General features: G+C 38.8%; 1 protein-coding gene across 2 annotated transcripts; it reads left to right on the top strand.

Moving 5' to 3' along the window:
* Positions 1-2558: 2558 nt before the first annotated feature.
* MFAP3L (microfibril associated protein 3 like) lies at positions 2559-9470 on the top strand. Of its 2 annotated transcripts, none has more exons than XM_057419007.1 (2): positions 2559-3479; positions 7902-9470. In XM_057419007.1, exons 1-2 carry the CDS (start codon positions 3197-3199, stop codon positions 8762-8764), a joined length of 1146 nt encoding a protein of 381 aa, XP_057274990.1. In that variant the 5' UTR covers positions 2559-3196; the 3' UTR covers positions 8765-9470. The 2 variants fall into 2 exon arrangements, with proteins under 2 accessions (XP_057274990.1, XP_057274989.1); XM_057419006.1 differs by having other exon boundaries at positions 2562-3479; positions 7899-9470.
* Positions 9471-10477: the final 1007 nt, after the last annotated feature.

Genomic DNA, 10477 nt, shown 5'->3' with positions numbered 1-10477 from the left:
TTAACAAAGCAGCTGGCTTCCAAATTTGTTTTCCCTGATGTCCTCAGGCTGCTGTTGTGCCTGGAGCAAAGCAGTAGAACAGAAACTTTCCTTTGCACCAGAGTCTGATGTGAGCACATTTTCTACTCTTTCAGTTCTTTCTCTCTGCTTCTTCCTGCTTTCCTAACCTGACTCCATCATTTTTGGTTCTGTCCAACAGGTTAGCAGAGGGTATTGGGCCTGCAGGTCCTTTCATGTCCATCTTTGAGCTTTCTGGTTCTAAGTGAGGCTGAGAAAGCCTTCTTTGGTTTCCTTCATTTTTTTTGTTCCCCACTAGCAGTGCAAAGGATGCATGCCAAAGAAAAGATTCCCTGCCCCTTCCTAGTTGCCCTGGAACATTTGTCTAAACTTGCAGTTTAAAACATCGTTCTTCAGAGATCTCTCTCCCAGACTCCTTGAACATCCAGAGCATTTCCCTGGATGGCACATGAAAGCAGTAGCCACCATTTCCAGACATTCTGCTTTAAATGTAGTGCCGGCTTATTCCTCTTACAAGCCATCAAACTTTATTTATTTCAAACAGAAATGTATCTGCAGAAGTATTTAGTGTTTTCTTAATATTCTTTGTTCCAGGAACATATATTGGAACATACATTCCCAGGAGTGACATGAGTAGGTATGCATTTCCCACAGTAGGCATAAATTATTTGGCTCTATTTCTTAACATTTAGTGTTGCTATTTATGGTTCAATTTCGTGCCAGAATGAGGGAGTCACTGTTATTTTCAGACAAGTAATTGGCCCTTTGACCATATTAAGAACCAGTCATGTTTGTTACCATTATATTTTGCTTTTATATGCTCTGCATTAAACACGAGTAAACATACAGAGTAGGCACCTGCCTTAAGCTTCCCAATACACTGCAGGTCCTTCCATACAGGTTTTCTATTCACCCATTGGGGTGATGCTATTTAATTCTTTCCATGGTAAACACCTTTTTTGATTGCTACTGATTTTACTGTCATCAAAAAATATGGTAGGCTCAAATACAATAACAACAAGCCACAGTTAGTAATTAGCAACACAAAGCGTAATCAGTTTATGTTGTTCTTTTGCCCTTCCCATTGTCTTAATCCAGCCAGTCTTTGTTCTTGCTCCCTTGCCAAGAAGTGTGACGTGTCTTTTGGCTTTTGTGTATGGCGCAATGCAGATCTATAACACTGCACAGAAACATTTTAGAGAGTGAATATGTGTGACCATATAGAATGGCTGTCTCCAAGGTTAATGGAGCAATAGAAATGAGATGTAAATAGTTACTGAATTGAATAGGCAGAATTGAAGGATTTTTTCCAAAGTGCAGATTCAGACAGGCTGTACCTATACAGAACTTCAAACCCACAGGCTCTACGCATATTGCATAATTTAAAATGGATTTCTAAAGTTTTTATAGCTTTATATGACAAATGAGAATTGCATACTAATTTAAAGTAAAAAATTATTCTGACTTTTCAAGACAAAAGATTTCCACATTCAATAATTAGAAAAACAGAGAAAAATGAGGGCAAACTTGGAGCTGTGACAGGCATCCACACCATGTGTGCAGCTTATCTAAAAGCACATAGTTTGTCATTTCTAGTAGTGATTTGTCCTGCAAAATGGAGGAAACTCTCTTGCTCTTTTAATAACAGTTGTATCTATTTGTATGAAATTAAGTTCATTACTTTACAGAGAACGGTGAATGGAGAAGAAAATAACCTAAGTCAAATATTACCAGTGAAAAACAGTAATATTGTTTTCTTTCCTTTTTGAATAAAGAAAAAAAGGGGGAATGGGATTGTTCATTTGTTTTTATTTTAGTGTTTCCTTTATATATGGAACTGAAGTAGCCTTGTCAGCAGTCATTTTCTGTGCTATGGTAGAGGAGTTACCACAGTGTCAACCAGATTTTTAACAAAATATAAACAATTTTGCAAGTGAAATCTTCATTTTGGGAAATTTTTTTAGATAGTTACCTGTATTTGGATTCCAGGTACACTCCTCTAACTAGTAAGTTTCACCAAGTTTCAGTTATTTACCTTTGAAACACATGAGTAAAACCAATGTAGTTTGATACTCTGATGTGATTTTAGCATAACTTAGGACCTTTAGACTCTTGAGTGAAATTTTCAGAGGTGCTCATTTCGAGGCATATGTTGTGTCCTGACTCAGTACTGAATGCCAGTTGTGTTTGCTGAAAGCATTATGACTGCAGTACAGAACACATTTGTAAACCCCCCTCCTCTGTCTACAATTTGAAATCACTGTGTAAGAAAGGGCTCATTGTAGATGATAAGTTGAGGGAAAATACTTTGTGAGAGTGTGCAAAAAGTATGTGCCACATAAGGAATGGAAAAGTCCCAGCTTCATTTGGTACTTAGTTGCTGGCTGGGCTTAAACCGTGACAGTCTGCTCTAAAAATGACATTGAAATGACTTTACCAAGTACCAAATATCCTCTTTTAAGAATATTCTTTCATGCTATGTTTTATCTCAGATGACTTAAAAAAATGCAGCAGCTTAAAGTGAATGGCCTTTCCTGTATGTGCTATTGTATTTGGACAAAATTGTGTATATTAAGGATTCCAACAGCAACTCCGAAAACTTTTCCTGGACCAGTTCTTTCTTACACCATGCTCCACGATTCACCTAAACTCATGCACGTGACATAGTTACAGCACTGAATCCATAGTGACAGCTTTAATGTGCTGTACCTTTGTTTCTCCTGTTGATTTTGCAAATGTTAAAAAAAAAGAGAAAAATCAGTCGAACTTTTGGCATACAACTGTAGCTGCTGCTCTAGCTAAATTGCTGCTAAGTGTCTAGGTGATAAAAGCTTTCTCCCACGCCTGCCACACTGAACAACACTATTATCAGGAAAATATATGCATCTTTTTCCAGTAAGAATAAGGACTGTGATAACTTTAGCATTTAGACAAGACACTGAGCTGATGATTGTGAAATGCATTAATGGATGTGTCACTATTTTAAAAGAGCACATCTAATGGATTGTTTATACATCCATCTCATTGTACTTATTTATTTATTTTATAGGATACTTTAAACATTAAATTGCACAGATCAAGGTAGAACTCTCCTGTGACCTCCTCACGTCATGGGCCTGTGTTGAACGGAACCAATCCCAGTCCCCAGCCAGTTGTGTATGTATACCGCTGAAGGAAAATGAACATACTGAACAGCCACCACTTTTTGTACTTTCTGCCTACCACACGCCTTGTCATCTTATTAGCAGCTTTAGCAACTGCTGAGGATGTGACTAATAGCACTTTCAACCGCACTGACATGAACACGGGATCCATGCCCTCGGTGATCTCCCACATCGACCATATTATAGTCAAGGAGGGGAGTAGTGCCTTGATTGACTGCAATGTCCAAGGTAGCCCTAGTCCACATTACAGATGGTACAATTCCAATGGCTACCTACTCAAAGAGGAGGAGAATAAAGGTAAGATCTTCATGTTCTCACTGATATAGCCTGTCCAGAGGCACTTTGGATTTCAGCAGGTTGACTAATTACCTGAATTTAATAGCCTGACTGTGGTATTTTCCTGTGTGAAACTGTGTGAAAACACAGTGGCAGCCATAAATTTGTTGTGTGCACCTTGGAAGAAAACAGTAACATTTTGTTGTTATTTATAGCAGCACAAAGCATGAAGCTGAAACATTTAACAGAACGTGTAGACAGGCTTCTTTCACTGGAAGGTTTCGGGTTTGATCTTGTTTCCCTTTCTGTCCTCTTTTGTTCTTCTCTGGAACCAAAAAAGATTAAAAAGCTGTTTTCCAAATCAAGGGAGGATTCTCTTGACATATGACAGTAATTTGTTGATGTGAATTCAACACAGCTAACTCCCTGATACACCTGTGGTCTTTATGTGTAGTGCCATGAAGGGTGAGATGCAGGAGATGCCCTGAATGACCAACAGAAAGCTATATAGGGCAGCAGTCAGAAGGACAAGCAGTCTGAGCCTTCCTGGCTTTAGTTAAGACTCTTCAGTTGCATTTGCTGGAGACCTTAATTACACAAGCTTGTTTTCCTTAAATGGAAGGGTTAGGTTATAATCCTAGTTATAGTTCTAGGGAACATTTCATTGGAGGTGGGGGGAAGGTGTTTTGCTCATGTAATCCTTCCATACTGACTGCTTTGTTCACAGCATCATGAAATAAACTAGTTATTCATACTAAATTCAAAATAGCTTGCCTAACTAATAGCTGACCTGAGGGAGAATGCTGCTATGACAGGAGTAATGATTGATCCAGCTGGATACTCAAGAGCATAGTGTATCTGTAAAAGCTTACTGCATAATTGGTTACATTTTACATGATAGTATTTCATAATTTTCTGAGTAAAGCTAGAAATAGGAACTACTTGAGCTAGTGTTTTCAGGTGTAATCTGTGCAGTCATAGCAACATACTGTGATTAGTGCACTGGAGTGGTTTCCTAAGGCTCACTAATAGAAATTTTCCCCTTTCGTTAGGCATCTAACTTTAGGTCTTTGTATAGTCAAGTGAGAGAGGCAGGTACTAACACAAATATTTAGGTAGCTGAGCAAAAACTTTGACCAAGTCAGTAAAAATTGCATATGTAGTATTAAGACAACATCACTTGGACTTTCAACAGGGCACTTCCCCCCTTAAAAAAATGACTGCCTTCCTATAAGAAATGTTTCCTAGCTCAAGGCCTTTCCTTACTATGTATACAGTTACGTTGCATATGGCGTTGAATTGTTACCAAAACCCAGAAATGATACCTTTCCTAATCATTGTTTTCTTGTTAGGCTTATACTGTCTGCCAGGATCCACTGGCCCAGATGCAGTCATTGAGTCACAGTTCAGTGCTGTTACGTCTTTTATAACAGCTGGAGCCAGGATACATCAGCAAGGCAGCTTATCATTTAACAATTAATAAACACCCACTTTGCCAACATTTCAATTCAAAGAAATACTGAGCAGCCAATACTCTGTATTTTTTTCTTATTCTAGAGATGGAGAAAGAAGTGTTACCTATTACAGATAGAATCATAGAATCATAGAAGAGTTAGGGTTGGAAAGGATCTTAAGATCATCTAGTTTCAACCCCCTGCCATGGGCAGGGACACCTCCCACTAAACCATGCCACCCAAGGTTCTGTCCGTCCTGGCCTTGAACACCACCAGGGATGGAGCATTCCCAACTTCCCTGGGCATCCCATGACATTTCCTCTATAAGAGTGTTGTCCTCTGAATTTGCCTAACTTTAGAAGATTGGGGTGATTTGTTTATGTGAAGGTCTGCTTTAGACTGAGCTTTTTATTTATTCTATATTTCTAAATTTCAGGCAAAGTGATGCAGCTGTTTTCAAGAATTACACTAGGGCAAAACCCAGTGTTTCAGATAAGTTAAAAATTGTAAGTAAGCAGATAAAAAGATGTAATTAAGAAGTGTCCACACAGGAATTGAGGCAAGGATCTTGTGGGAATACTTTCTATATAGGTTTCTATAAGCCATGCTTAATTAGAAAAACTTTCAAAATGCTAAAAGCCCGTAAGTACTCTGACATAAAGGCTTTTTTTGACTAATGAGTTTCAAAATTGCCCACAGATTCTTCCTTGAAAGAAATAATGTAAAAAAAATAATCTTTTCAAAAACCAAAGAACTATGTAAAGGATAAAATAAATGTAGAAGCAAAGTGTACACCAACATGTGACAGGAGTGCATTTACCTGCATTGCACAGAGGTTTTAGTCCTCTCATCACAGATTCTGTGTGTTTGCTTAGATGCCTTAGTAGAATCATAGAATGGTTTGGGTTGAAAGGGACCTTGAAGATCACCTAGTTCCAACACCCCTGTCACAAGCAAGGCCACCTTCCACTACACCAGGTTGCTCAAAGCACCATCCAGCCTGGCCTTGAACAGTGCCAGGGATGGGCATCCACAGCTTCTCTGGGCAACCTGTGCCAGTGTCTCACCACCCTCATAATGAAGAATATTTTCCTAAATGTCTAATCTAAATCTCCCCTCTTTCAGTTTAAAACTATTCCCCCTCATCCTATCACTATATGCCCTTGTAAAAAGTCCTGCTCCAGCTTTTTCTTCATCATTCAGTATGGCTAGTAAGACAGCAAAACTGAATTTCCTATTTTGTTTTAATCTACTTTCAGCACATCCTTTGGCATCTGTTTCTGCCACCAGGCTAACTCTCCAGGCTGGCATGCAGATAAAAGCAAAGCCTGACCTGCTCCCACAGGATCTGCTGTCTCCTGTGCATTTTGTAGGGGCTTCTGGAGCCATTTCCCACTTGTGCTGCATGACACAACTGTTTTTCAGGGAGCTGTGAGCAAATTTTCTGTGTGGGCACATGTAGGAACTGTGCAAAGACAGCTGGGGTCCAAAGGGGCTTGGGTGGGTTAGCGATAGCTTTTGCCACAAAGAGAGTGTGTTGCAACCCCAAGTAAAAACAATGCTCATGTTAATAGACTTAAACTGGTTAGGATTAAGGAAAACCAACTTTCTGATAGTAAAGATAGGTGCACACCTGAAGTTCCTTCCTGTGGAAGATTCCATTACTGCCTTCAGCAGATATCTGCCAGGTGCCTGCTTGGGATTGCGTTACAGAGATTGAAAACAGTTGAGCCTGCCTCTGAGCAGCCGTATTAGATGATCTTGCCATCTTACATAGGCCTGTGTCATTGTTCTAAAAGGAAATCTGTATGACATCACTCTGTGGAAAGTGTTCAGAAGGCACGGAGGCACTCCTACACTTTGTGGCTGTTTTTATTCACCATGTGAACCCTTCTAGGGATAGGTTTACATGAATGAAAGAATTGATACCAGATTTTCCCATTGTAGTTGAATCATGTTTTTTATAGCAAAGTTGTAATTTAATAAGTCATATCACACCAAATAATGCAAAAAAAAAAAAAATATATACATCCTCAGGTCTAAAATGGTAGTGATAGTTGAATAAAAATGAAACTCACTCGGGGAACTGAAAATCTAATTCATTACCAATATGTAATGCCAAACACAGTAATGAGCTGAATCTTGAATCACTTTAGCAGTGATAGCAGTGCTGGATTTTAGCATGTTGTTTAGTCTCAATTTAATAGCTAAATTGTTCTGCTGTGCCAGGTTCAAAGGATATGAAATGTACAACTGCATATAACGACTAAAAATACCACTTACATTTAATTGATAGAAATGACTCTTAAAAGTAAAATAAGTTCCATCGTGATGTGTAGAAGTTCACACTGGCAAAAAAGGTGTTCTCTGTCATGTCTTTTCCCTTTCCCATCCATTTTACTCCCTGGTTCCTATTTCTTCTTTTTAAAATCATCTTTCAAAATTAGATTTTGAAAACCTCAGAGAGTAGGCAGCATAGTATATGATCTCTGAAATTTTAGGGGTTTAAAGTTTACATTAACAGAATTATATGAGATACTGTAACAAAACACCAAAAATAACCCAATTGTAAGAAAATGCATTGTCAGGGAATAAAATAAGGAGGGCTTAGTAGGTTTGTCTGCCTCACAATCCCATTGTTACTGTTTTTTAAGGAAGTGTGGCATGCATTTGGGAGGCTCTCTGGGGTAAGTAGTTCTATCTGTGTAACTTAACTGGCCGTAAGATTGTGATAGATGTCATGCATATTAATTTTTTTCATGAGACTCTTTCAGGGCATGATCAGATTATTCACAGTTGATGTCAGGATTTTATAGTAACACATCTAGGGATAGAGAGGCCTTTGTGATGGTAAATTCTTTGTCTTCTTGTGAACATTATTTCCTTCTTCCAAAATCTGAAGCCAGTTTGACAAAGATGATGTTTAAAACTATGATGATTATGTGAACAAAATGCTTCTAATTAAGTTACTCTGTCTCCTCTCCAGCAGGAAAATGGTGGTTTCTTGACAATGGGCTACTAAACATTACCAGCGTGTCTTTTGAAGACAGAGGCAAATACACATGTGTTGCATCTAATACGTACGGCAGTGTTAACAATACTGTGACTCTGAGGGTTGTCTTCACCTCCGGAGATATGGGCATCTATTACATGATTGTCTGCCTTGTAGCTTTTACCATTGTTATGATACTGAACATTACTCGGTTATGTATGATGAGCAGTCATCTGAAGAAAACTGAGAAAGCAATCAATGAATTCTTCAGAACAGAAGGGGCAGAGAAACTCCAGAAAGCCTTTGAGATTGCAAAGCGTATCCCAATTATCACTTCAGCCAAAACACTTGAGCTTGCCAAAGTAACCCAGTTCAAGACCATGGAATTTGCTCGCTATATCGAAGAGCTTGCTCGGAGCGTACCTTTGCCACCTCTCATCATGAACTGCAGGACTATAATGGAAGAAATTATGGAGGTTGTCGGTCTGGAGGAGCAAGGACAGAATTTTGTACGGCAGACAGCAGAAGGCCAGGAAACCACTGAAACAGATGAGCTATACATGATCCCAAATGCTTTGAAGCGCAGTGACTCTCCCACAGGTGACTCTGATGCATCATCACTGCACGAGCCACCTCAACAGATTGCAATAAAAGTATCAGTTCACCCATTCTCTAAAAAGGACTGCATGGACGGTCAGTCACAAGAAAGCATGCAGCTGGACAGCAAGGAAGAGGACACTTCTCAAACACCAGCACTTTCTGCAGAACCCCTTCCTGAGCCTTCTGCTGAACTCAGTTCTGATGACACAGCATTGGCAAATGACAAAAATACATGCATTATATATGAAAGCCATGTATGATAGTTACTCCTGAATCTATGCATAGCAGGAAAATCAGGTGGAGCTCTTTTAAAAATACATATTGTAATTGCCGCTAAGCCTTACCTGGAGACTATCATAGCAAAAGCATGTATGTGGATTATTTGGCACTTTCTTCTCAGTTTGACTTTAGTTTACCATGATGTATGGCAGAGTAATTGCTATTACATTAATATTAATTGCTCTTTTTGATTAGGAGTATTTCCAAGAAACATTTACCTCAGCATTTTCTAGGTTGGAGTTCCCTATAGTGGCCTCCTGAAAGTCACTGGTAGTCTTCGATGCAGGACACTTGAACTTACTAAACATAAAACTGGTTTTCATTTTCCTCCTTGACTCTCTTATTTCCATCTACAGCATTTTTGCAGATATTATCTTGTGAATTTGAAATATTGCCCAAGAGGCAGCACTCCAGTAGCCAAATCAAATCCTAATAGATCCCATTTAAAAAACCCGTTTGTTCAGCTGCATTGTCATTTAGAGGGCTATTAAAGAAAGTTAAAATGTTTCCATTTCATTTGAGACTGCACTGCTCAGGCACAGGGGAAATAGTTTCCCTTTTTCCATGGAATGAAGATGCCAACAATTGTGTTTTTTTCACATCAAGAAACAACTTTGAGGTATATTTTACAGATGGGAAAGTGTGTAAACATCTCACAGAAAGTTCCAATCCAACAACTCTGCATGGATTTTTTTATAATTGACCGTTTCTAACTTTGCCAGAAGTTTATATGGAAAATAGCTGCAAATATGCAAGATGTCTTTGGGTTTTGTTTGTTTGGAGTTTTTTTGGTAGTTATTTGGTAGGAGTAAGTATGCACTACCTTACCAAAAGATACGCAGGTTCCTTAACAGTCCTGCGAATGCCAGTAATCAGCTGGTAACAAGGCTGAAATGGCAGAAGACCCTTTTATTGGGATTCTCAATTTGGTGCAGATTCGTATTTTGAAGATCAAACCTAAATTCATCTGTAAGTCTGACAGTGTTTTATCCAAACTAAAAAAACAAAATAATATAATTGTCCTGTGAAATTCCAATATGACGATCACACACAAACTGTTTACTACATTGTAATTGCTTTGTTATTTTACCTCCTACCTGTGTAGGATGTTCACTGCTTGAGTACATGTGTCCCTACCCCAATAAAGCTTTAATCATCACAGTGACTGGGGCATTAAAAAGGGTCAATGTTTATGCCAGGAAATGCCAGGAGTGGAAAGGAAGTGATAATTTCTATTGCAAGTAGACTATAAAGAGGACCTTCTCTGGAGTGAGTCTGGAATGAAAGCTCTTCCAAGGAGGAGTTGCGTAAGATTCATAACATATTACTTAATCACCTGGCACACTTTAATTTGGAAGTAATGAACAAACTGTCACCTTACAGTTTTTAAGAAGGACTGTAGTGTAAGTACAGCTACTCAAAACTAATCTGGAATTAAGCATATTGCGGAAGTCACTTAGGTCTCTGGGGAGATGAGGTGTGGATGGCTCTCTGGACATTTTACTGAAGTGGCCACATCTACATAAGGTGTCCATTCAAGGCAGTCAGGTATATTAACTGCACAGGTAATTGAGAGCAAACAAAGTCAATGTTGTAGCTCTCTAAAAAATTCATTGATAATGAACAGACATTTTATCTCAACTTCCTCACATTAAACTGCAGAGCTTCACTAGCAGCATAATACAGGAACACCC

Source organism: Pezoporus wallicus, unplaced genomic scaffold, assembly GCF_028554395.1.
Source record: "Pezoporus wallicus isolate ANWC-B61680 ecotype Strahan unplaced genomic scaffold, APGP_CSIRO_Pwel_v1 contig_2384, whole genome shotgun sequence".
NCBI lineage: Eukaryota > Metazoa > Chordata > Aves > Psittaciformes > Psittacidae > Pezoporus > Pezoporus wallicus.
This window is presented reverse-complemented; position numbering and strand designations above follow the sequence as displayed.

Coding starts and splice junctions, on each gene's coding strand:
- MFAP3L (XM_057419006.1), top strand. CDS start 3,197: ATGAACATACTGAACAGCCACCACTTTTTGTACTTTCTGCCTACCACA. Junction 3,480..7,898: donor CAAAGAGGAGGAGAATAAAG/GTAAGATCTTCA, acceptor TCTCCTCTCCAG/CAGGAAAATGGTGGTTTCTT.